Source organism: Panicum virgatum, chromosome 1N (assembly GCF_016808335.1).
Source record: "Panicum virgatum strain AP13 chromosome 1N, P.virgatum_v5, whole genome shotgun sequence".
Classification (NCBI taxonomy): Eukaryota; Viridiplantae; Streptophyta; class Magnoliopsida; order Poales; family Poaceae; genus Panicum; species Panicum virgatum.
Genome location: NC_053145.1, coordinates 36,241,402 through 36,268,991, shown reverse-complemented (window position 1 = coordinate 36,268,991; position 27,590 = coordinate 36,241,402). Strand labels below are relative to the sequence as shown.

General features: G+C 43.2%; 1 protein-coding gene across 2 annotated transcripts; it reads right to left on the bottom strand.

The window, feature by feature from the left end:
* Positions 1 to 411: 411 nt before the first annotated feature.
* Positions 412 to 15,542, bottom strand: LOC120655717 (importin beta-like SAD2). Of its 2 annotated transcripts, XM_039933676.1 has the most exons (22): positions 15,240 to 15,542; positions 11,740 to 11,875; positions 11,541 to 11,628; positions 10,877 to 11,029; positions 9,558 to 9,720; positions 9,272 to 9,456; positions 9,021 to 9,194; positions 8,058 to 8,203; positions 7,829 to 7,952; positions 7,574 to 7,754; positions 6,957 to 7,116; positions 6,836 to 6,877; positions 6,643 to 6,761; positions 6,365 to 6,563; positions 5,447 to 5,578; positions 4,502 to 4,605; positions 4,223 to 4,402; positions 2,407 to 2,546; positions 2,019 to 2,158; positions 1,688 to 1,842; positions 1,370 to 1,493; positions 412 to 1,281 (listed from the first exon to the last, which is right to left on the bottom strand). In XM_039933676.1, exons 1-22 carry the CDS (start codon positions 15,327 to 15,329, stop codon positions 1,130 to 1,132), a joined length of 3,087 nt encoding a protein of 1,028 aa, XP_039789610.1. In that variant the 5' UTR covers positions 15,330 to 15,542; the 3' UTR covers positions 412 to 1,129. The 2 variants fall into 2 exon arrangements, with proteins under 2 accessions (XP_039789610.1, XP_039789611.1); XM_039933677.1 differs by lacking the exons at positions 412 to 1,281; positions 1,370 to 1,493; positions 1,688 to 1,842; positions 2,019 to 2,158 and adding an exon at positions 2,266 to 2,326 and having other exon boundaries at positions 15,240 to 15,521.
* Positions 15,543 to 27,590: the final 12,048 nt, after the last annotated feature.

The following is a 27,590-nucleotide window of genomic DNA, read 5'->3' as shown; positions in this document are numbered from 1 at the left end:
ACAATTTTAGTCCAAACTAAACTTTAGTCCCTAGGTCATCCAAACGAAGCCCAAGTCGGACCAACTATCCAAAGTAGTATTTATGAATTGCATCTCTAACTAATCTTAGCATTTGACGGCCACAGCAACAGAAGAAACACCTACGCATGCGACATATAATACGGCAAAAAGCACCAAAATCCACCTGCTATTCTGGTCACGCGAGTTATTGAATGTACATATGCTAATGAGTATGATGTCTATACTAACGTCTTGTCTATATTGAGTTTTGGAGGTTAAATAAAAAAGAAACAGCGCTCGCAACCACCACATAATGTGACCTTTCGGTTGAGGGCGGCAAGAGTTTGACAGAAAATGGATTTCAATCGTACAATCTGTGCTGTACCTTAAAAAATATCCACGCTGCCATCCTTGCACAGGATTCCGTGCATAAACAAAATTCACTAGATGCAAATGTTCATTTCTACACTCAGATCTTGTTCATGCACGCGTAAAAGATGGGAAAGACCACGTTGGATACATTCCAACGCTCATTTATAATCTTAATTTCACTAGACTTAGACATTAATAGCGATCAAGGTTACGCCGCAGATCAAACTAACGAATTTCTCTTTGCCATTTCCAACAAATAAAAAAACAAATATGATGACCACCTGCAAAAAGGAAAAGAAAACATATACCACAGCCCCACCATGGAACCGCAATGTCATGCCTAAACAACCGAAACCATATACAATCTACACCCAACAGTTAACTTGAGCGGAGAATGCAACCCCGCCACCAGAGGGGGTTCTCCAACAAATGCTCTTACAAGCCCCCACAAAAAATTGATGGCCCTAACAGCATGGCAAGCAACTGTCCTCGAGAGAAGAAACCTTTGGGTGTCACGCTAGCACAAACAAGACTGCAACAACAGGCCATGGCAGCCAATGACAGATTTCCAAGATGGTTCTATCATCGGCTTCTCTCGCAAGGATAAAATTTTGCAAGCCTAAAAATTGTCCACCCTTGAAAGGTTGGCTAAGGCTCCAAAATTCATTTACCTGCGATTGGCAAATCACAGCAAATTGACCAACCACCAATGCTATACCGGCAAATGGCAAAGCAATCAAAGGAACCATGTATATCGTCACTGTGCATTTGCCTTCTCCAATTTCTCTTTCTCAATTTCAACTTTCCTTTCCTCAGCATGCTGAGCTATGCCACTAGCAAGTGCTTGATATCGGAAATCCAAGGTCTGCATAAGGTTCTGGAACCTTGCAGGATCAGATGCTTGCAAACCTGTTACAGACAGTGGAAACTTATGAGTACTTGCAACTAGATGCTTTCAGGTGACAGCAAACTATTGATAACAAAAACTACAATTTACCTTGGACAGTTTCAACAAAGAAAATGAACGGATCAACCTCATCTATTGGCGACTGTAACTCCTCATCATCACTGAAACCATCATCTGAGTCATCATCCTCGTCAGCTGGCAGGAAGCCTCTAGCCTGAATCATTACAAAAATAAAGAGCCGAGCCTCAGGATTAGAAAATGCATCCTCGAGAACTATACCTATTGTCTCAGAACATAACTGAAGTTGAACTGTCTGAAAAACAAAAGAAAACAGTACCTGAACTAATAGAAAATAACTGTTACTACGATAAATGATTGGTACAGGCTAGTACAGATTGAAAAACACACCTCTGCAGCTAATTTTTGGAGCTCAAGGCTACTAACTTCATCCCCATCTTCATCATCAAGACCCATCTCCTTATCTGAATCAACTTCCTCATCGTCTTCATCAGCATCAAAGCCATCCATGTCATCAGCATCCTCCTCATTTTGCTTCTTATTTTCTGAGGATTGGCCGGGAGGAATACAAACACAATTAGAGAGGAACAGTGAAGTTCAAGATCACAAAAAACAAATACATAGAACACGCTCAATAGCCAAAACTGAAGGCATAATATATCAGAACTCAAATCAACACATAATATGCAAGTTCACCAACATAATCAAATGCAAACTCAACCTGCAACTTGGTCTTTGTAAGCAACAAGCAGCTCAAGTGTTGCTTTGAAAATCCGATCTAAAGCTTCTGCTGGGATCTTATCAGCTGGAAGTCCAATAAGCGAGGTCAGGCCCAAGCAGCAAACTTTCTTATCATGCTCTCTGCAAACAAAGGAACAATAATACTGTTTCATCATAGGTACATGAAGAAAATAGAAATATAACACTTTCTTATGAAGAAAATAGAAATATAACACTTTCTTATCATGCTCTCTGCAAATGGACTACAACAATACTGGTTCATAATATAACACTTTCTTATCATGCTCTCTACAAATGAAACAATGTAACAATACTGGTTCATCCTAGGTACGTGAAGAAATATAGCCGTGCAAAGTAGACATCCCTACCTCTTGAAATTGACCCGTGCACCACTCTTTTTAACTTGTTGCAGCATAGCAAACCAATGGTTAAAAATATCTGCTGCAACCCCAAGCTTATTTAAAGTTTCAAGGGTCAACAATGGATTGTAGTAGAGCGCATTAGCTATCTGCAGGCACCACATGATAGTTATCAGGTACAAACATAAACAGAGAGTGCACGAATCAGCAGTGAACAGTGAGTTAGTTTTCACTTCTAGAATCTGTAAATGAAAAATATGTGGTTGAAAAGATAAGGTTGATGTCATTAGATTCATGACAAAAACCATTTTTATGGTGTGTAATTTTCCTATTTGAAACATCACATTTTTACGGAAATGCTCCATCCCGGCCGTCCGATGCTGGAGTCTTCCCCCGGATGGATCCGAGGGATGCGTGGTGTAATTAATTTGTTCCATGTTATTTTCCCACCACGCTGTTTTCTCTCCACTTGGTACTTCCTGCTTGTTCCTCTCTCCATGTCTCATTGTTTGCTTCTTTGCTTTGCTCTTCCCGGGCAAGGACACCCCACGAGCGGCACAACGAAGATCCTCGGTGCCAGGCGCTAACTGCTCACGAAAGATGAGTCGCCCCAGTAGCAGCTCACGGATTAGGAGCTTTTCCCTGGCCGTAGAAGGCATTAAGACAAAAGCAAGGAGGTGCCTTGGTGTTGCACAAATCTAGGGGCATGGTGACTCGAAGGAGAGGAGCTGCCTCGCTGGCAGCAATATGGCCCAAGAAGGCAAGAGCCACCCTGGCGCCTGCATGTGAAGGTACTATGCATCAGGAGGCATGGCCATCGGCCTGAGGGCATGTGAGCAAGTAGATAACACTCACTCCGAGTTTCCTCTCTCCAACCTCCAGGTAGCTACAGTCCAAGATTTCTTATGTTACAACTAGTGATTTGAGATGTTGAAATTGAGGATTGGGCATGTCGGAATTGGTGATTTGCAATATGTGATTTGGATATTGCAATAGGCATTTTTTAACTACTAAGCAATACGTATTTTGGGATTTATCTCTTTCCCATGTTGCAACAAATGATTTGTAATATTACAACAGTTGATTCTTGGTGTTGCAATAATTTCTCCGATGTGGTAACAGGTTTTTGTCAGGATTAGTTTTTTTTTCCTTGAGTGTCATGATTTGTCTATTTGGATGTTTCAACCGGCGATTTATGATGTTCCAAGGATTTTTTATAAGAAATGTTGCAGCAAAAATTATCTGAAATGTTGTGTGAAACAATCAAAACATGTTGCAGGGGAATTTTTCTTCAAGTGTTGAAGGCTTGTACAAGAACATTTGTTTTGAATGTTGGGATTTCTTTTTTGTCCGAAGCTTATGCCAGAATTCTTATTATTAGATGTTACATGAAACATGGGATCCATGTTGCAATGGGAATATTTCAATTGTTCGAGCATCTTACGCTAGCGTCCAGATTGGACGTCCGGGCGCTAAGCAGCTCCATATGTGTTTTTATAGTGTGTAATTTTCCTATTTGAAACATCACATTTTCATAGATGCTTGCCGAAGTGTGATCATGCAGATTAGACAGGACTACAACCAGTGTCCTCAGCCTGGAATAAGGATTCTATCTAGCTGGTGGTGACAATCTCTTAAAGCTAGCAAGCAGCACCAGAAAGGTTTCCCTCGGGTAGCAGATAGCTACCAGACTATTTGTATCCTAGTAGATTCTGAAACTTAGGTCCTTCAAGATGGTAAGCTATTTGCCCTTGCAAGTACTAAACAGAAAGTGAAAGTATCACTAGTTAAATAGCTATATAGGTGTATTCATATTGCATCTTACCACTTGTACAAGGAGGCATTTCAAGTATGGCTTCTGTGTTCGACGTAACCGCTCAATAGTAATCCTGAGGTAGTGTTCAACCCACGGATCCACATTGCCTTTGCAATTTTGAAAAAGCACTTCAATGAGCTTTGGAGCAGGTTCAATATCAGAATCTTCCATATTTTCATCCATCATAATCTAAAAGTGTTGGCATTTATCAGCAAAAGGCAGTGACACTCAAATCACAATAAACATCATAAGAAAGCTAATATAACAATTAATCTAAACAAAACTTACAGATTGTAGTGCATTCCACAGGCTTTGCTGATAATCTGGGTCTTTGCATGCAAGGAAATGATCTGTTCCACGGGAAATGTAGTTGTCCAATGGAACAAGAATATCTGTAGGAAGTTACCCAAAAAAAATAAGGCCAAATTGCAATCGGACAACTAACATGAAGAGTGCTTATGTTTTCAGGTTGCACTCATGGACAATCAGAAATAACTACTTCTCACAAATGGGAAATAAAGTTCACATGGAATTAGTCACATTGTTCATCAGATAATCAGACAAGTTTCTTTAAAATGCTTGGAGCCTCTTTTCAAGAAATCATTTCTAAAGGCAGATCAAACATGCATTAAAACCCAGCATACCAAATTAAAATGTAAAATTCATGGATTACAACCAAAACTGACAATGGAAGTATGTCAAAAGAGCACAACACGTTTTCGGGCCATTGGAAACTTAGTTCTGAACAGCCCCTTTTAGCTGCAATATTGAACATTAGCTTAGTAACACTTAATAGAACCTATGTTTGGTGAAAATCATAACAGTTATACATAATGTTTCCTGCCTGCTAACAGCAGCAACTCATGAACGAGCAATATGCAAGCTATAACCCATCAAGCAAAATTATCACATGAAATCCATGTAACATTGCATAGCACCCAAAGAACAAGTGACTAACCAGTTAGTATACATCTAGGAGAAAACTAGTCTATATACTAGTCCTACATTAACAGAAGAAATAGCCCCTTTGATTCACTACAGATGGACCATCATGTATATTGATGTGCTAAACCCTGGAATAATTCTCAATATATGGCCAGTTTAAGATTTGGAACACAGCAATGATGCAAAAACATGCAGTGCATGCATCTGTAAATTATTGTGACAATATAACCTTTTTTCCTGACACACAAGAACAAAAGATATAGTTCCATATCATAAAGTTAGACATACTCTCAAAGAAATCTATAGCCCAGTCATTAAGTGCCTCCATCATCAATGGCCACAAGCTCCACATGTCCAGTGAAATTGTAGGGGAGAAAAATGTCATATACGAGACAATTTCAAGAACTTCTTCATAAACATCTGCCAATGTATTGGAGACATTCAGTGCATGGAGAAAAGGGATAAAATAGCAATACATGATGACTAGAAGTCAGTGCTAAATCACGCAGATTTATGCCTTGGATGTTTGGCCTGCCAAGCTACAAAAAAGTCCTAGTTCTAGTTAAGCATAGTAGCAACTTGAAACTTCATGAAGCTTCTAAAGGTCCAAACGTACACTTGGAAACATCTGTGCAACAAAATGCTAGTCATATATCATAAATAATAACTATTTGTGTATTGGCATACTACATAAAATAAAAAAATATTTTCAGCCACTCTACAGTAGTTTGTGTATTTGGAAAAAATTCATGGTTCTCCATTCTCCACTCTACAGTAGTTCAATAGGCACATCAAATATTGTTCAAAAGACATCTGGCAAGTTTATTTTACATATTTAATGAACTTTAAAAATATTCTTGACACCTGAAAACATGATAACATCTTTAGATGCCTCTATGAGCCTAGTTGCTTGCTGGGGTGGGGTGGGGTAGGGATATTTTCAATGCTAACAAAATCGTTTTCAGTACATATAATTAAGCTGTACTGATTATTTTTTGTAAAATGATTACACAATCACTAATGCTAATTAATCCTCAAGTTAGTTTATGCGGTACAACTTCATTATGCAATCAACATTGCTTGCATCACCACAAAATATTTCATACACATCTTTTGGTCCACTAGGTTAAGGAGTTAAGCAGTTCAAAAACAACATTTAAAAACCAAACAACAGACATCTATCAACTATCCATGAACAGTATATACCTTGACCATCAGATGTCAACATCCTGCGCATTATAGGCAACAATGTAGGTTCTATTTGTATAAAAAGATGTGGAAGACTGCTAATGGACTCAAGGATTGTGCTGATCGCTCGTAAGCAACCAACAGCTGCCAAAGCCCCAGAATCATCAGCTTCATCATCAGCTTCTGAACTTGCCATACATCTCCAGAAGGCAGCAGCCTATCAGATCAAAGAAAGAAGGTTTATAAGGTGGAAACATTTGCAGAAGAACTTAAGTATATATACGGAAAGAACATACCAAATTCTGGCACAGTCCTAGTGCATATGGTGCCATCTCTTCGCCAAATTTGTCGACGATGGTTTCAAGGGTGAACACAAGATCCTCATTCTCAACTTCATTCATCAGCTTAAAAAACTCTGCAGAACACATATCATGAGCTAGACGATTAATTTATCATCGATTTACTAGACCAAGGTAACTATTTCCATACCATCAAGGAGTTGAGGAAGTATAGGTCGGATCTCATCCAAATCTGCAGATATAAATTATAATCAATTATTTGAACTAAAGTCCACAATTTTACTAAGGATTAGAACACCAGATAAGAATACCTTTGCAGGCTTCAACAAAAGAACGAAGTGCAAAGACCGAATCAACCCGCACAGGAAGATCAGGATCACGCATTCCAGAGACTATACAGTGCATAGCCTGACGAAAATTGTTCGGGTCTGAAAAGTTGATATGGGCATACTGCCCAGCAACCCAAGCCGCCTATAAGATTTCAATATATCAGATCAACCGTAAAATAGAATCAATAGGGGTAAGAAATTAATCAGCATGAAAGTAGACCGTATTTGATTGCCCCAAGAAGGAAACACCAACCTATAAGATTCAACCTATACTAATATAGAAAGACGCCAAATGTTTTCACCACATTTTTGTACCACTGATCAATTCTGTTCATACGATCCATTCTGTCCAATGGTTCTAATTGATTAATGAAACTATTACAACTAATGTGGCCCCTTGTCATCACTTATAACACTAATACTATCAATGTGACCATCATCGTTACCTCATCTAACTAAATAGAACAGTTAACAAGCTTTGTGCCACTGAAAATATGGATCAAAGAATATGAATAATGTGTTACCAGTAATTCACAATGAGTCAGTAAATCAGCAGTAAAAAAAACAAGCAGATAAAACAAACTTCCAGAGTATTCCACCTTTGCACGCAAGTGTCCAACTCGACTGCTGAATTCAGGAAAGACATGTTGAACCAGCATCCGCTCCAGCTCAGATTTATACGGATCTGTTTGCTTTAGTTTATCGCACAGTGTTCCAATAGCAAGAAGAGCACCATCTTTTTGACGATATGGCTTAAGATCAGCAGGTGCCTCATCATACCTGTTTAAGTATGCCATCAATTAGAAAGTCCACGCAGTCATTAGTTGGAAGACAAATGACAGGCACCACATTACCTCCTGAATATATCCACAACGAAATGGATGAACTTTTGGAGGTTGTTTTTCCCTCGCTTTCTAACCAATTCACTAACAAAGTCCATAGCAGCTGTTCGGGGACTGTACAAGTCTTCGATAATATCTATAAACATGAAAAATAACATGTGAGTAATCTGATTACACTCCAAACTGAGACAAAAAGAAATACCACATAATTTTTATCAGCAATAGCCAACAGTAAATTCACCATAGCCCTTGCGAACATATTCATGAGGATCTTCATCCCATAAGTTTTGGTCCTTGTCATTGAAGCACATGAGAGGAAAAATTATCTCAAAAAGAAGTATATCAATCTGAGGCTGCATCATCTGATACATACTGTTCTTTGTAACACTGCAAGATACAAAGCAAACAATTACTGATAAGCATTTCTGTGATGACTAAGTAAGTTGGATGACTCGCAATGACAAGCAAGGAAAACCATAAACTGAATTTGGCACAAGCCAAGAGATGTGAGAAAAACTTAGATGATAACTGCACTGAAAGAGACATCTGGGAGGCACCAAACTAAACCTTTGTTAATCGAACAAAGAAAAATTTTGGGCAAATCTGCACTAGGCTAGGACCCGCAGGGAACAAGCTGACTTACTCTTTTATGCAAACTAGCACCCCAGAAGCCCAAACATATAGTCAAGTTAGCACTCCAAAGTTGTAGGGCTTTACTAGATCTTAACATTATCTAGTAATTAGCATTTGCTATTCAGATAGCCACATTAGATTCTATTATTAGGCAAGCCAACCTAATATGGATTGAGATCATTCTTTGAGCTCAAGCAATAACAAAGCAATTTGCTCCCTCTTCTCTCCTTGTGCCACCAGCAAGGCAAGCCAACCTAATATGGATTGAGATCATTATCTGAGCTCAAGCAATAACAAAGCAATTTCCTCCCTCTTCTCTCCTTGTGCCACCAGCAAATCTTGTGCTTTGCAAGCACCTTGACACCGACGTCCAGAAGTAATCCACCCAATGAAGCCCATAGCAGCAAATATGCTGCACGATGTTTGAGTGGCTGACTCATTAGTTGCAATCAATAGAACTTCATGCAGATACAAGACAAAAAGAAATAATGGATGATGCAGATTGTGAGATGCTAGCATCACAGAAGACTACTTTACAAGCACAAAATGATTATCTGTCATCAAGACACACCTGTTAGTCAGATACTGAAGAACAAGATTGATAACCCTATCGGGCAAGTAGTCACCAGTAAGAATTGCATTCAGCAGCTGCATGTGACATGCCAATATTTTTCCTGCATAGGTCTTTTGAAACATTTGAGCAAAAGCTTTACTTTCTGGCTTCTGAAGCTTCAGATCACCGAATCTGTATACAGTAAATTATAGATCAATACAGAGTGACTAGCCAAGATAAAGTTCGCTACATGCCTATTAAAGACTGACCGTGTGTAGAGGCGGTTCAAGATATGGATAGTCCATTTCTTAACTTTCCACCAGCCCCAAGATTTCCTGATCTCAGGATCTATCGGTTGACCTTCAACAGGAACTGGCCTTTCCAACAAGTTTATAAACAGAACCATCCATGCATTGAAGACATTGGGATCAAATAGTTGCTTCGGTATCTCCAACTGCACAAGCAAAGAGAACCAGGAAGCCAATTAGATACGTTCAGAAACATGATACAAAACAATAAGTCATAAAAAATCTGATTATAGAATGCAGAACATACATAAATTGACGACCAAAATATTTTACATATCAACTTGATTAAATCAGCTACTTCAATTGGCGGATTGACAATCTGAACCAGTTTGCTAAAAATGCTTAGTAGACGAGGAAAAGTCTCCTCTACAATGTGATACAAAGGTATCCTCTCATCCTCGGACTTGAACCTTCAAAAGAATGGAGACATCAGAGAAATGATGCGACCAATAATATAGTATTAAAAATAAAAGAAGTGATAGTTTCATCCTAGGATGACAAGACAACACATAAGACTACTAACAAGCTTGGCTTTGGGTCATCTCTTCATTGCTGGTATCTCTTACAGGTCTGCTACCAAACCCCAACTTGGAATCATTGTCTCATCCAGTCGCTTGGTATGGTAAGGCTACTGAATCACTGTAGAAACTCGGTTTCATTGAAAAGGTCAAACCAAGTCAAACAGGTTGTTTTGGTCTGAACAGGTGAGGTGAAACAGTTTTGACTCAACCGAATATCCCCAAGGGGAAAACTACACAGGAAGCACACATTCTGAGATCTGAAAATGGAACCTATAAACGCAACACATTGAATAGGCACGAGGCTCATCAACTGCATATTTATTTTTCTGGATTATGTGGAATGATATACATAGGTACGAATGAGACAGATATCCTACACTTGAGCTATCTTAAACTCAACTATTTAATGCATAGAGACCTAAATTCATATGCTCAGCATGCATCGCTGTCATGTTATTGCTTGCTACGGTATCAAGACCTTAAAGAGGACCAGCATGGTAACTTGCTAAGTTGCTATAAAGAAATGCATCTGGGCCTTGGGCTCTAAGGGTTGTGCTATAAATCTTGATTTAGATGGCCCTGACTATTGTGTTATGAATCTTGATCTAGACAGTCCTGACCGTAAGGCATGACTTCGGTGCCAGCAATGAGGCGTCGCACCCACAAGGCAGGGATAGAAGAAGGGGACTGGACAATAGATTTAATTGTTCTTGCTTGCTTCAATTGACACATCTGGTCTCTTTATATAGAGAGGCTAACTTATAGCTTTGCAGGAGACCCTTATCTCCAACCAACCCTAACCCTAAGGGGCCATGCTGCCGAACCCAGCAAAATAGGCCCAGCCGACTACCCATTACAGGTTGGTACATCTGCAGTTAATATACAAGTTTAAATAGAACAACCATAGAAGAACAAGACAGATAGTACAAGACAGCCAAATATGGTTTAGTAAACACTCAGGTGAGACGCATCAATGAATAAAATAACAATGGAAAAATTGGAGAAAAAAATGGAATCAGAAATATGAAGTGATATGCATACTTACTCGTATTTCCTAGCAAGAACCCTTAGCACATATAAAGCACCAAAAATTTGATTTTGTAATTCTAAGTTGTGTGTAACCCAATGAAGGAGACTTGGCCACTGCTCAGGATAATCAGAATGAATTATTGTTTTGATACTTTCTCCAAGCTGGGCTCTACAAATAACCAAAAAAATGTTATGAAATATTTTTGTAGATAACAACACAGAATTATAACACTTCCACCACGAGATAGCAGAGTTTCAACTTCATCAAACGAGAGTTCAGGCCAGTATAACAATATTATATAGCATTTAAAACATTTGACTTTATATTTCTACTGAATAAAATTAATCCATAAATCCCTAAGACTGAACCAGGCAGGCATGAACCTGTGTTTTGGTGAAATGGGATCAGCTGACATGTCCCCATTTTTTATACCCACTGATTTACTGCAGAACGCAATCAAATGGACAAACAAAGAATATCCATGACAGAGATTCTCTGGATCTTATTCAGCACAATCATTTAGTATACAAGGGGAGAATTGAAATAAACAGCAGCTGTGCTACTTATCAGAACCAAGTTTGTTAAAAGATGGCAAAGCCTAGCCAGTAACAGAATCAAGCCTTTTCCCCCAATTAGGGAGGGGGAGAAAAAAAAAGAGGTTACTACGAAGCAAAGTTACCTTAACAAAGGGGGCACTTGAACAATAAAACCAAGTATATTTTCACGGACCATGGCCTTGTCGCTTTCTAAAACTTTTGGGGACTCATCTACAGAAACAAAATAAATATATAAATTTAAGTTAGCAGAGGATAAGCAAATCAATGGTACCAGTTTTTAGGAAATATATGAATTTAACTACACTGACAACCTCTGCATACCTGGATCATTAGGAGACCAGTTCTTTGCAATAAAATTCTTGAAATGAATGCTTGCAACCTGGCGTACAGCCATATCACAACTTCCATCCACAATGATCTGTAACAACCTCACCAAATGCTGTGGAGTGTACTGGAACTAAAGAAATTGGAGAAGTGTCAAATTAGTTCAGTGCTCAAAAGACAACAAAACCAGAAACATTAAGAAATGAAACCAAGGGAAATTGCAGCAAAGATTCTAACTGCTAACTATCCACAACTTACGACAAGGAGCTCATGTCCTTATGTTCGGCCATATCAATCTTACACCCATTTTATGCTAAGACGAGACCTGTCCTGGACTTAATTCGAACTTGGCGTAGTAAAAGCAAAAAGAGAAGAGAAAAATATCTCCGGAATGAACTCACAGGAAAGATAAAAGATTCATATCCCAGTGCAAATATTAGTTCACGATGAAGCAAGGTTGGCCGTTTCCACCTTTAATTGAGTTCAGTTCACAGACACCAAAAAACAATTTAACCTTATTTCATTATACTCAATTTCTTTAGCACCAATGGCTGTTGAATTTACACCCACAACTTTTAACTCATTATTGTTGAGGCTCCCCACTATGAACACAACCTAATAATTCCAGAACCCATGTTAGCAGTGAAACAAGTAGCGATGACATCATAAAGGATTATGAAACAATGATATGTAACACGAAAAAAATGGTAAACTCTGGACAGGGTTGCCAACCAGCATAACAGCAGCAAATTAGTTCACAAGGAAGCAGCTTCAGAAAAAAGAAAAGAAAAAAAAAACTCGGCCGGTAGCAGAAAGACACCAGCCCCTTACACGAGGGCCCGCCCACCACAGGTCAGCTGCTGGCCAGGGAACTAGCAAGTGACATATTTTTACCTAGCCCTGAAATTAGCTCCCATGGGGAGTCAAACACAGGACCGGGGGTGCTACTAAGGTCACTGCAACTACTAGGCTACACGCCCTTCGGTGAAGCAGCTTCAGTTTAGGTATTACAATAATTAGCTTATATTTTGTTTAATGGTTATCTTTTAGATTTCCATTTAGTATTTATCTATTTGGCTATCATTCAACGATATAGAGTATTGATATCATTCTCATTCTCAATCAAGAAATGAACAAACATATCTCTACCAGTAGTTCTATCAACCCAAAGCCTAATATTCTCTTAAAAGTCCCGCCATCAGGAATGAAAAACAGCCCTCCTCAAGAGTAAGATTTACCCTGAAATGATCTGAGTATCATGGCATTGTGTATCAAAACGAGAACCTTGGCTTCCGCTAGTGAGTTATACCCAACATCCCTACAAGTCAGCTTGAGTGCATGACGCACCAAGTAATGTTACAAGAACCAAACTGATGTTTCTTATGCAGTTAGTGATTCTGTCTCCATACTGTTGAATGTTTGAACCCAGGCGTGCCATTTGCGGCGAAATCACAGACAGTGATACAATTCAGTTGAAAGCGTTGTGCTCATATCAACTTACAGAAGACCAAGGAGGAAAGCTTTCCATTGACACCTTGCTTCAGCTCACTATATGGCAAAACCTCCTCAGTGCCTGCTGCAATTACCGTCGAACACAAGTCCCACCAATATTCAGATGACAGATATCATGACCCCTATTGTAGGATTACAAGGTGTGCTTCAACGCACAACAACAAGGGATTACTGAACAAGGGTGGGTGTCAGAAGTTATCATGTGCACAGAGGCCCAAACAAGCTCAAATCATCAGTTCACACTGTGAGAGTGATACTTTATGTCTGGATTACCAATCCCCTTATGGACAGGTCCTTGTGCACCATCTAATGTTAGTCAAATTCATAATTTTCCATTGAAAAAGCCATGGCCTCTCTAGTGCCAACACATTTTTTCATCCCCTTGTGACACTACCATCATAATGGAGCTGCCAGTGGCACACATGGGACAAAAAAAAAATGATTTTTCCATTCTTTGCGCATCACTGCTATCAATTCTGGTATGATGGCAGTGGCACAAGACATAGGGGATGGAAAAGCTGAATTGGAGGCATAGGAGTGGCCTTCACGCTTTTAGTGCCAAATCAAGAAATTCTCAAACATTGGAAGTCACACAGGGAATTAATTTGCCATCTTCATCTTTATAAATTATTATCATCCAAAAGCTGTATCATATCAGTCAATTGTCTACAGCCTAGTATTATATTTATCGTGAAAGTCTCGAAAATGCATCGAGTTCACTTAACTAGCTCATTCAAATAACCTAAGGATTGAGCACGCAACACTCAGTGCACTATTTTGAACAACATTGGTTACACGAATACAGTTCATTCAGTGCATATAACCTAATCCAATCCACTCAGCTGCAGCAAAAAGTAAACAACCGGTGGTAACATGTACTTAAAATATAAAATGGTAGGCGCAACCAGAAGATAGCACCCTAACCTCAGCTTGGATCCTTAGCAGCTGCCAGCAAACAGCAGCAATTAAAGATTGCCTTGTCAAAAACACTGCATTTGTTCCCAAAAGAGGGGGGGATGCACATTTACATATTTTCAGCTGACTGACGCGTCTTTATTAACCTGCTATATAGTTTAGTGGATTAAATAGTTCATTGATTCTGCAAGACTCTGCATGGTAGCACCTCCGATATAGCAATTGGAAGAGGAAGACCAGCATAAAGAGACCTATGTTTGCTGAAGTGTTGGGGACAAGGGAAACTTTCTATGAGTAACTTGCAAGTACAATTTCTCCAAAATTCCTGTAAGTACCTCTACTCCAAAAAGAATTGGTAATAACAAAAAACAGTTAAAGGAACAGTGGGGATACTTTGGACCACCATCATGGACTGCCAAAGTGGACCTTCACACGATTGTGGTCGACTATCAGTGGCGAAGCCACATTGACTTTGCCTGGTGCACGTGCACCACATGTAAATAATATAATTTTTTTCTATGTAATGGACAGTGCACCAGGGTCATTTCAATGCTAGCTTCGCCCCTGTCGACTATGTTGCCCGTTTGAATATGTTGACCCGCTAGCTTGTCTGCTCGAACAGTTAATTGAGCCACCAACTCTTTTTGGCGTCGAGCAAGGCACGGAGTAACTAAAATTACTGTACGCGACCCCGGAAAACTTAATGAACCTAACAACTCAAACCCGCTGCGACAGTACACGTAGTACCAAATTTGCCATCACCGCAGTTTGCCACAGTGAAAACCTGCACGAGTACCGGGGCACGACACCACAAAACCACTCACACGAACTCTGTACCACTCAGAATAATCAGAGCATCGACGCGGACTCCCAAACCCCCCCTGGAAATAATCCAACGCTCCGAGCTCGTATCCAGCTCCCAGATTCGCGCACGGATTACCGGCCACCGAAACCAACCCCATAGTTCGGGCCTCGCGATCAAACAGTGCCGCGGCGCCGTGAATGGGGGATTGGATTCCGAGAGGAGCAGAGGGCTGTCATCGAGAGAAGAGGCCGGGGGAGGCGCTCACCTGGTTGAGGCTCTCCTCTGCGGCCTTGCGCTCCTCGGGGACGTGGCTGAGCGCCGCCCGCAGCACGACGGCAAGGCTCGGCAGATCCATGCCCACCCGCGCCGGAGGCGGAGGCGGACACCAGGAGGCCAAAACCCTAGCTCAGGGCGCGGGGCTCGGTCTCCTCCGCCGCCGCCGCGAGAGCCCTGGGTTGGAGAGAGCAGTGCGTGGGGCGCGCGGGCGTGGGGGTGGCGGCCTCTCCTTTTTGGCGTCGCGGGGTCTTCGGGGAGGGGGCGGGCGCGCGGGTGCGTGCGGGAGGGAGACAGACAGAGGCAGGGATCAAAACGTATTTAACCCTAGGGTTTGGTCAGGGTGCGGCGCGAGGGGGGTGGGTTGGTGACCGTGGGTTGTTACGCTGATCATCCGGGCCCAGCTGTCAGGGGCAGGGATCCTCTGTGGCTGACTGACCGGGCTTCGCTGAGGGCCTGGGCTGCCAGGGGGACCCACCGGCCGGGCCGAGCGACAGACAGCTGGTTACAGCGTCGCCTCTATCATTTCTCTCGTTTTGGAGCAGATAGTACCATGGTTTGGCCCGGGGTTTAATGTTTTATGATGATCTGGAAAAAAATTTATCAGTATTTTGAATATTGTAGCCTGTAGGTCCGGAATCATATAAGGCTACAATTCGGTTCAAACTTTATAAGAAAAATAATAATTAAATGACATAGACATTTCTACTATATGGACGTTGAGTTGTTACTTACCTTAAATATCAACAAATCGAGCAAAAGATTATGGAGTCTTAATAATTCAAACGAAAAATATTCATTGGATGTCTATGTATTACTTACTGCAAAAAAAATAAGCCTTTCCGTAGTTTTTTGCCTACATAATTGTAGTGGCTAAGAGGTTTTAGAGTGGTTGAGGTGATGCTGTAAAATTATAAAACTAGATGCATGATATATAGATATACTAAATGCTTGTACAAGATAGCACTAGATGCAAAAGAAAGCCTGCAATAGTGGATATGGCAATTGGCTATTCAAAATTGTAGGATAAATATTAAAGAATAAATCCACCTATGTTGTTTTATCCATGCAACCATCAGTATAGCTGCACATCATATTCATATAGGGGTGTTTAGTTGGTGAAAAAATTTGGGTTCGGGTACTGTAGCACATTTCGTTGTTATTTGATAATTAATCTCCAATCATGGATTAATTAGTCTTAAAAGATTCATCTCATTCTAATCAGTTAAATTGTGTAATTAATTATTTTTTTCAAATGTATTTAATGCTTCATGCATATGTTGGATACTATAGAATTTTTTTTGGAACTAAACAACCCCATAGTATACCACGGGCATGCTAGTGCGTGGGTGAAAATGCCTTTAGGCGACAATCTAATACTCCATGATGCACTACTACAATAATCTTTTCCGAGATGGTTGAAAAAAAATTTCAGATGCGGGCAATCTCAATCGCCTCTGAGCAAATCTCTCTGTAAATGAAGCATTTTCAAAGGCGGATGTCTACCCGCCTCTGTTAATCGAATAGAAAAAACAACAAAATAAAAAAGCCTGCTGAGCCAATCACGGGCCCACCGAGCCCATCTGCGCCGTCGTCGCCGCCCGCGGCCCGCCAGATCCACCGTAGGGAAAGGAGCTAGAGTGAGGGAGGGAGGGAGAGAGAGTGTGTGTGAAGTGTGAGCAGAGATCCACTGCGCCGTGTGTGAGCAGGAAAGGGAGGGAGGGAGGGAGAGTGTGGAGTTGGTTAGGGTTTGATTCATTTATATATTTTTATCGGCAACCGGATTCATATGGACTTTTATTGTGCTCAGTCCATTAAACGAGGTATGTTTTTATAAGAGGACCGCCTCCGAAAATAAGAGTATTAGCAGAGGCAGCCTCTGTTAATTGATTTTGCGAGGTAATTTCTTTAACCGCCTCGATTAATGAGAAATGATTGCCTCAGTTAATATTGGTCATTAACAGAGATGGTTATTTTTTGTGCCCGCTTTAGAGGTGCTAAAAATGGTCACAATAAATCATTTTTTGTAGTTGGAATTTGTGATAAGAAATGCTATATGTACATACTCATAAAAAATGATCGATCACTTTACGAAACTTTCTCAATGTTTTTATTACAGTAGGTCCGGAATCATATGTCGCAACACTACAATTCCGCTCAAACTTTATTAGAAAATAGTAATTGAATGACATAGACAATTTTACCCTATGGATATCTTGTCGGGCTAGTTTCAGAGTTGTTATATATCTGAAATATAATGTTATGGAGTCTTAATGATTGAAACTAAAAATTATTTAATTAGGATGTGTGCAAATTAAATTTACTCTGATTAAGATATTTTAGTATAGCCCCTTCCCCTCATAGGATAACAAGCGAATCAGTGCATCTCATATCCATTAAATTAGTGGTTGAGGAGATGTTGTAGAGTTATAAAACTATAATGCATGATAATTGAAGATGCTGATTGCACCATTAGTTCTCTAGAATAGCATTAGATGGAAAAGGACAGCTGCAATAATAGAGATGACGATTGACGAGATGAAGTTGCAAGACTAAATGTCAAAAATCCATATATGCTATATGTACATGTGGCTATCTGTATATCTTCACATTGCAGTTATAGGAATACCAGTAGCTCATAATAGTTTTGAACGATGGTTTTATACTATATACACACTACAAGAAAATGGCAATTACGTTCTTGTGAAAAATAAGAGGAATGCTATACGGAGCAATGAAATTACAATAAAAATGTTTTTTATCTGTGCTCACAAAACCTGCCATGTTCCTTAGTCAAATTAATAAGGAAAAGATGGTAGACACCGGACACCGTTGAGATTTGATCGGTTGCATGGGGGGAGTGAGAGTGAGAACAGTAGAGCACTTATAAAAACTTATAAATGGCTGCCGGCCGGCCGGACTAACTTCTCCGTTGGAAGTTTGGAACCCAAGGACTTCCCTATTTAATAAGCAGTACTCTTCCACCTTAATACAATAAAAATAATAAAAACAGGACCCGCGGCGTTGTGTTTGCGACAAGAAAGCCCTGCTTTTCTCTTCCACGGGGAAGGAGAAACCGGAAGCGGAAGTGGAAGCGGAGCACACGTCACAGCTCACTAGGCCGCTGGATGGGTTGGGTTACCTACCTACCCGTGTCGCCGTGGCCCGCCTGGGCTGGCCCCACCGCGTGCCCCGGGACCAGGGAACCCCCCAGCTCTCCGTCCCTCCACGTCCCCGGGGCGCAGAACGAGCAGGAACAAAACCGGCGGGGCGTGCCGCCCGCGTGGCGCCCCTCCCGTCCCCACTCCCCAGCGTCCGTGAAATCTAACGAGCGGCCAGCGGCGGCGGGTGTCTCCTCCTCCCGTCCCGCGCGCGCACGTGGGTGGGGCGTGGGTCGCGGATCTTCTGCAGCCACCAGAGGGAGGGGGCCAGCCGGCCAGGGGAAGAGGAGCCCCCCGCGCGCGCTGACACCGGCAGAGGACAGGCCGGGACCGGACCGGACGGCCCTCAAGTGGGGGGAATCTGTTATGATTGGGTCCTCAGCCTGGTCGCAGCCTCGCAGGCCATCGATCGATTCGGCGGGTGCCAGCAGTGGCCATGGGGCATGTGCGCCGCGGGTTCTCTTTCCCGCCTCCGATCGTCTGCTCCGTCGCGTCCTCCGCCGCCCGTCTCCCCCTCCTTTCGAGAAAAAGCGCCGCCGCGCCCGCGCGTACCCTCGGATTGGGCCGCCGCTTCCTCCCCCGCCTGCCTTGCCTTTCCGGCGCTCGCGACCGGTCTCTGCTGTCTGCTCGCCTCCGCGCCCGACTCACTTCCGCCAGCCTCCCTCGTCTGCTCCGCCCGCGCGCTCCAGACCCTCCTTGGTGGGGTCGTGGGGGATCCCGGCCGGATCGGGGAGCCTCGTCGTGGTCCACCGCGGGGCGCTCGGGGCGGGCGAGCCGCGCTGCCGGCTGCGGTGCATGTGCGCCAGTGCGTGCACCGCCGGCCGCCTCCCCTCCGTGGCTGGGCCTGGTTTGGTTTGGTTTGGTTCGCACTGAATTTTTGCGTGCTAATAAATAGTGATATTTTGATCATTAATTACGGTGTCAAATAAAAACAGTTTACAAAATTAATTCTAGAACTCCGCGCTAGTGACTGTAGTATTACTGTAGCCAATCATCAATTAATTACCGTCATTAAATTCGTCGCGAAAAATTACACTCATCCATAAAAAGATTTTACAAATAAATTTTATTTAGTACTTCATGCATAAGAGATTCTTTTTTCGAAAAACATACGCACTATTTTTGTAGAATGCTAATCAAGGCCTTGGTCAGGTCAGGTCAGGAGTAAAAAAAGAAACAAATTGTTACCCGGCCCACGCTACGCGTTACTGCTCCGTGTGCCGGTGTGCCGTGCTGGTGGTAGTGCTGCGATGATGACGACGGGTCGGGTGCTCGGTACGTGCAGGTTTTGGCAGCCAGTCCGGAGAAAAGGAGATGCGTACGCCATGCCATGATGCTTTGCTCTCAAAGAACGAGAAAGGGGGCACGTGCGCCGCATCGGTGCCAATCATCGGCCGCGTTGCCACTCGAGTGCCACCTGACACGCCTTTTGCCCGTCCCTCAGAGGTTCACAGGAGCAATTTGCCATGGAGCGGATTGGATTCACCACCAGGCACACAACGAGTCCACGACGACATGGGCATGATGCCTTGGGCCTTGGCTAGAAGAAAAATCTGTCGCCTCATTTACTGAAGCCCAACTTAGACTTTCACCGAGGCCCAACACAAACGCCCTCGGGGTCCACGGTACTAGTTTCGTCACGTGCCCCCAAAGCAAGCGAGTCTATGGGTGGTACACAGAAATTTGGGCCAAGCCACAACTTCAGTACTTCACACGATAAAGTAAATTCAGCATGTATCATTTTATACAATTTTCTCTCCACTTCTAATTGCATTCTCAAGATTGACAAAAGCAGCCATCATATTATTATCGTCCAACAAGCGCAGTTTATATATGAAAAGTTTTTTCATACCCTTGACAATCTTGAAATCTCTTGGTAAATGAAAAAAATAGCCTGATCAATAACAGATAAAAAATAATTGAACCGAATGACTCCTGTTCTGTAACATTGGATGCATCATCTATACAAGAATAAATAGTGTTGTTTCGGCTAGAGCTGGACTGTCAAAATTTGATTCACAACCAGTAATTGAGATCACATTCACGTCAAACTCACCTGCACAGGCTGTGTCAACTGTCAAGCAGTCAAGGCAAGGGAGCTCGCCGTTAGCGGTGGCGACGGCCAACGGGGTCACCGACTGTGACTCGCAAGTTCGTCGCTACTGCACTTTGCGACAAGGGACTAGGAACGGGAAGGCGGAATAGTGGGGATGTCGTTTAATTTCCTGCGTAGCTGTGTGTGCCGGACGAGCACAGAAATACAGGATGACAGCGATCCAGCGATAAGAAGCTGGGTATTAGCACAGTAGCGGAGCCACCAATATGGCGAGCCATCACAGCTGCCATACCTGGTGGTCGATGAATACTCTGGCATCAGTTCCTGCGAGGTTCGGCCATAGTGGAAACAGAGGGTTCAGTTGGAAACTGGAGGACGAGGAAGATAAAATATTTAGAGCATCTTCAGCAAATTACTCATCTTTCTCACCAATACTAGAAATATGTTCTTTTGGTAATGGATGGTGCTCAGCAAATTACCAATTCCATTGGCAATATCTAAATTTTTTTGTGCTCACCAGAACACATCTCTCTCTTGCTCAAATGTAGGAGGATTACTCACTCCCCTATCCTTTGAGTAATCTACTACATCACTGGCTACTAAAAATATTTGAGTAATCTACTACATCACTAGCTACTAAAAATATAAATAGTATTATTATGATGGAGAGAGAAAATATATAAGATATAAAAGATAAGTTATCTGCTGGAGATGCTCCCGTGGACTTTTGGACGGTCAGCCAATCCCTGAAGCTGAATCGTCAAAAGTTGACGTACGAAGCCGTGGTCATCTGTCGGTTCGTCGACCTTGTCTGCCTTCACGGTTCCTCGCCCTCCGCCATTTCGAGACTTCCTCGTAGGTAGATTTTATTTCGGAAATGCTTCAAAGCGGACGCCCGACGCAACAAAAATTTCGGACGCTTGCTGGACATGCCACGTGACTATCAGCACCACGCGTCCACCTCCTCGCCCTACGCCTGCTTTCCCAGCAGCCACGCCAGGGGCACGTCTATTCATTGCGCGCGCTGCTGCGCGCCGATGCGTCGCAGAAGGGGCAGAACAGTCGCTGCAGGTGGGCCCATGTGACTGTTCTTCTTCCTCCTCCAGCTCGCCGCGGTGATGGCCGCCGGATTTTGGGTGGGGGTTGCTGGGGGCGGCGCTAGCCACCGGCGGCCTTAGAAGAGGGGGAGGAGAGCAGAGAAGCCCGGCGGCGGCGGCGAGTTGCTGTGCGGCGGCGGTCGATGGCGGGGACGCCGGCGGCAGTCGACGGTGGGGGAGACATGCGGTGGGCCGGCACCGGACGGGGGAGCGCGGATCCGAGCTGATTAGGGTCGGCTGCGGCGGAGGACGGCGGCGGATGCGCTGGTGGCGGCGCCGGAGCCAGGGGAGGTGGGGGCGCGGCACCGAAAAAGCTTCTGCGATAGCTCCAGGTTAATTCGCACGAGTTAAGAATAGACACCCCCACGCCAGTGCCTGCTCCCTCCCTTTCCCAGTAGCCAGGGCCTGCTCCCGTCCTTCTCAGCAGCGCCTGTCTTTACGCGGAGCTCCACCAGACTGCTCTGCCAGCTCCTCTGACGGCTGCGGCCACGCCGGCGCAGGGGAAGCAGAGCTCGGGGCTCACGCAACGAAGCTTGTGTGGCTGGGCACGGGCACAGGCGCAAGGGGAGAGCTCGCCTGGCCAGCGGCGCGGCTCACGGCGGAGCTCCAGCTTGCTCCGCCGGCGGCACAGCCCGCGCCGGAGCTCGAGCTCCCCTGCCGGCGGTGCAGCCCCACGACAAATCTCCGAGACGGCGGCGCACGAGCCCTCGCGAGCTGATCCCCCGATGGCGCGACCTTCTGGCGGTGCGACTCCCGACGGCGAGCTCCCTTGGTGGCGCGAGCTACCCGGCTCGCCATCCTCCTTTATTTGATCTTTATTTTCTAGGGTTTATTGCATGTTGCAAGCATATATTTCACGTGTTTTAAATGTTTAGAACAATGTTGCAAGTGTTGCATACAGATATTGTAAAAGTAGATCCGGATGTTGTGAGGTTGCACGTGTTTTATATGCATGTTGCAAGTGTTTTAACTGAATGTTGTATTTTCAATGTAAGATTTATAATGTTCAATGTAACATGAAACATATGTTGCGGCGAATTTTTTTCTCATCACTGATGGATGGATAATAAAATATTTTAACATCTTTTTGATGTTGCAAATGCTGATTTTTAATGTTGCATATGTTATATTTCTATGTTGCAAAAGCTATTCTTGTATGTTGCATGGACCGTCCGATGGGAGATGTTTGCATCGGACGTCCGGACGCTAGCAGCGCCGATTTTAATTCTAACTCCGCCACTAAGCAAAGTGTCAAGGTTCGAGAGCGGTCCCCGCTCGTGCGGCCTGGTGGTAGTATGGTAGGGCGAGTCGAGATGAAAAAAAAATAGAAAGTGGGGAGTGCTCTTAATAATAGTTTACCTGTGCCGCAAACACTACTAGAAAACAACCCTGGGAACCGGTCGGAAACGGCCTTAGGCACCGGTTTTCCAACCGGTTCCCCTAAATCGAGACCATTGGCGTGACCTAAAGACCCCGGATTTTTCAACCGGTGCCTTAGGCATCCATTGGTACCGGTTGGAAATACCAACCGGTATCACAGAGGCTGCCACGCTGACGCAAGCTGGCAGCTCTTTTGGTACCGCTTGGTCTTTCCAACCGGTACCAATAAGGTTTCCCTATTTTCCCCAAATTTAATTTTATTTGTTTTATTTATTACTATTTATTTTTTTATAATTACTAAGCGCACTCGAGCTCTATAGTACTATACGTTCATTGGTCATACGTGTTCGATTTCACATAATATTTGGAACTAACTAAAAGTCAAATACGAGCATATAATTAAGCTAATTAGGTAAACTAATATATTTACAAATATACTAACATCAAGGCATCACGATTAGAAATATTTTTGCAAATGTACAAGTCATATTTGTAGTCCAACTACTGGGCCCCTCAGGACATCGATGGAAGTCCTCTATGTATGTGACTGTTGTGGTAGAACTCGCTTCTAGGATCCAGGATCTCGTTCAAAATGAATCCGGCGAGCTACTCGCACACAGCATTGATCCGATCCGTAGAATAACATTCATCCCCCATTTGAGACATCTATCATTTAGGAAAAAAGGACTGATATATTAACATCATGTGCGTTAGTATAATTATGAAAATGTAATAGTGAATGGTTTGAACGTACTCTTTTGTCCTCCGTAGTAGGCTTCACGCATGGATACATGATGTGCAAGAAGTTGTATACGTAGTACCCGCACCAATCAGTTCCTTATTTTTGTCTCCCATACCTAAGGAGAAACAAATAAATTACTCGATTTAGAATAAAATTGGGATTACTTAATTAGACAAATCTTTGTGAATCAACATACCAGATAATCCATTTTAACGTTCAGTTCGGAGCTCCATTGACCACGTCCTTTGTTCGTTTTCACAAATTTTTTCCAAACCCCGCGCTCAAAGTTAAGTTTGATATTCAAGAATTGTTATTAACAGAAAAAGTATTTGATTGTGCAAACTGAACTTACCTGTTCAAGGGGTCTATGATATGTTGGATTGCGGACTTTGGATTTCTCATTGAGTCAAACACTACAAGACTGCCGGTCTCTACGGAAAGTATGAGTAAAATCCAATGATAATTGCAGATATAGATAAGATATATACATACATGCATTAGACGACTTAGTATTTATTTAGAAATATAACAGAGGATTGAGTCGACCAAGGCTTACTCATAGTTATATGGTATGTATATATAGGATTTATAATTTTGTCTAGTCAACGAATCGTACATATTTTGGCACGTGTCCTTGTAATTTTCGTTGAGCATTTTCTGGTTGACTAGCAACGGAGCCATGAAGCCGATGTGATCGTGCCATCCATGTCTTCGGCTTCTTTGAATCTCCTGTCTAAATGGTAGAATAGAATTTATATAATGTACACAGATAATTATGTTTTTGTTAACAAAAAGTATTAATGTAGAGGTAAGTGATACTTACAGAACCCAAATGGTGATGATAGAGGCGTCGAGGGCTTGTTGATGGTAAATGTGATATAAATCTTTGAAATACACCCAAAAATCGTCCTCCCCGCGGAAGAAATCATGGTCATAATACTTGACTAAAAACATTTTCCCTTTCGTCATTCGACATTCGCAGGTACCATCTATGCAAATTGAACATCTGTGTGCCTAGACTTTTCTCCTCTTCCTCAGTGACAAAAGGTTTTCTATGCTCGAATGGAGTAAAAACGGGAGCGACAGGGATATCCGCCTCCTCTTGCCCTATTGCCTGCTCTAGCGTTAATCAAGTTTCAGAAAGAAATATAGCCGCCTGTAGGTCCGCCTGGTGTTGTCGTCCGCCGAGTGTAGGACTAGCAACCCTGGCACCCGGAGAGACTCGAGTTCTTTTTGTTGTGTGCCAAGCTGAGGAATGGTCTTGCCATATTTTTTTCTTCACATTTCTTCACATTTGTCAGAGTACGATCATAGTCCGAGGGTAATTTTTTCGGTTTTGGTGAGTTGTCTAGGTTTATCACAACATCCGGGCGCAACCTTCCTGCTCACCTCTTCTTGTAAGGCATGGAGTTTCTCTTCTTGTTCGGCTTTGTTCTTTCGGTGAGTCTTGTAAGAGGAATCTCCGGCCCAAGCAACTTTCCATGGGACCATGCCGATGCCGCGGGCTCGTCCAGGGTGTTCGGGATTCTTCAATGACCTGGTCAGTTCATCATTCTCCCTTTGAGGCTGGAATATTTCTTGTTGGGCCTCATCTATTGCTGTGACCAGATCGCGGGACACTTCTTGCATATGCTCTGGCACGACCAAAATTCCATCCCACTGGTTTAGTGTCACGCCGTTAGCAAATAACCACCACTTGGATCTATCTAGCTAATCCCAAGTCGCCAGCCTGATGCCTCTGTCCATAAGGTCCTGCTCCATCTTGTGCCATTTTTTTACTGCCTTATTGTACCCGCCAGCCCTAAGGTGGTGGCTGTACTTCTTATTTGCTGCATTCGCCTTGGCCTGTTGGGATTTTCCTTGGGCTTCCTGTGATAGTTTGTATTGTTTGAACTCCTCCCAGTATGGTTTAACCTGAGGAAGATCGTCTTAGTTCGGCTCCTTATCCTTCTTGATGTAATTGTTGTACAACTTTTTCTTGAAAGTTGCAAAGGCAAGGGCCATCTTTTTCAAGGCACATTTCTTCACAAGTTCTTGGTCAACTCCTTCAGGAAGAGTGAACATATCCTTGAATTCTGTCCATAACATTTCCTTATGATGTGGAGGCACGGCGTGTTGCTGTTCTTCTGGTTTGCTCGATTTCCATAGTCTTGTGGTGATCGGAATTCTGGCCCGAACAATAACCCCACATTGGTAGACAAATTTTGTGCTAGCAGCCTCTGGAGCACTTGGACAGCCCTCTGCATCCACTTCTATGACGACCTGTCTTCCCTCCATTTTCTTGGTTGGCCGGCGTCTCTCTTTTGATTGGCTCAACGAAGTCGATGCGGAGTCGACTAAATTACAGAAAAGATATATTAATCGCAAAACTAATCTACCGAAGTCACCATGGATATATAATTAAGATACGTACTGGAACGTGCTACTGATGATTGGACGGCGGCGCAAAGTCATCTTCTTCATCGGCATCTCCAGACATATTAGGAAGGAATCAGTTGTCCGTGCATCTTCTTCACCAATTGGCTGGGTGGTGTTGGCCCTCGTATCTTCGTTTATTGCGTTCAACATGTATTGCCTGGCGGCCTCGTCATCACCGAAGGGGTCCATCCTTAACTGAAACCGTAAAAATATTTAGAGTCTGTGACCATCCAGAACTGAAGCACGAGTGTACAATTGTGTTAGAGTGTGTTAGAGAGAGAGAGGGGAACCAGGTCGGAACGGGGTTGAGGGTCGAGGGTCGATACCTTATACAATTGTGGTACGAACGGGTTCGAGGAACCGGATCGATGAACGGGGTTGAGGATCGGGGTCGAGGGTCAGTGAATGCGTGAGTGAGTTAGAGATCGAATACAAACGGGTTCGAGTTCGAGAATTAATTTAAATCAATCTAAATTACAAATGCAATACATGTAATTAAGAATTACAAAATAAAATAGTACATACTTGGTAAATTAAATTCTTTGAATACAAGTACATCTAAATTACACATGTTGTCATTACTCGTCGTCATTATACATTATACATTGTAATAAAATTATACATAAATGTAATAAAATCTAAAAAAAATATTGTATCTAATACTAGAAGCTAAAAGCATTATTCACTCTTCAATTAAAAAATTATTTAAAAAATTCTATCTAATATTAATAGTTAAAAGCATTATTCTATCTGAATACTAGAAACTAAATTCTATCTAATTATACAAACTAATATACATAAATTATATACTATATACCTAATTATATACTATATACATATATAATACAAACTAATTATATAGAAATTATTTAAATATACATATATACAACAAACTAATATATAAATAAAACAATTAAGGAACAAAGGGGCGGCGAGCGGCGGCGCCGCCATTCCTTACGTCATCAGCGCGGGGGCATTTCTCGACGGTGGAGGGGGGCGAGACGCGCGGTGTTGGGGGGCGATTCGGCGACGCGGTGGAGGGGGGCGGGGTCGAGGTGCTCGCCGTCGCAGGGGAGGGGGCCGCGCGCGGCGTCGAGGTGCGCTGGGAGGGCGATCGAGGACGGCGCGAGCACCGGAGAGGACGAAGAAGGCGCGCTCAGGCGTTTCCCCAGCCGGGCCGGGCGCGCGGAATCGCCCGGAGTCGACGTCGACGAAGACGTCGGCGCGGGCGAGGGCGGAGGAGGGGCGGGGCCACCTGCGCGGGCGAACGACGCCGGACCGAGCGCGGAGAAGAATGGCGACACGACTATGCGGCAGTGCGCGGCGAAGGACGGCGACGGCGGCACGAGGATCGGGGAGGTTGACGACGACGCAGTGGCGGCGGAGGCAATCCAGATGAGGACTTAGGCGAGGAAGAAGAAGGGGATGGATTATATAGGCAGGACCTTTGGTACCGGGTGAAAACATCACCCGGTACCTATGGCAGCCT

Coding starts and splice junctions, on each gene's coding strand:
- LOC120655717 (XM_039933676.1), bottom strand. CDS start 15,329: ATGGATCTGCCGAGCCTTGCCGTCGTGCTGCGGGCGGCGCTCAGCCAC. Junction 11,876..15,239: donor CAGAGGAGAGCCTCAACCAG/GTGAGCGCCTCC, acceptor CAATTTCTTTAG/TTCCAGTACACTCCACAGCA. Junction 9,195..9,271: donor TTGAACCGCCTCTACACACG/GTCAGTCTTTAA, acceptor TACTGTATACAG/ATTCGGTGATCTGAAGCTTC.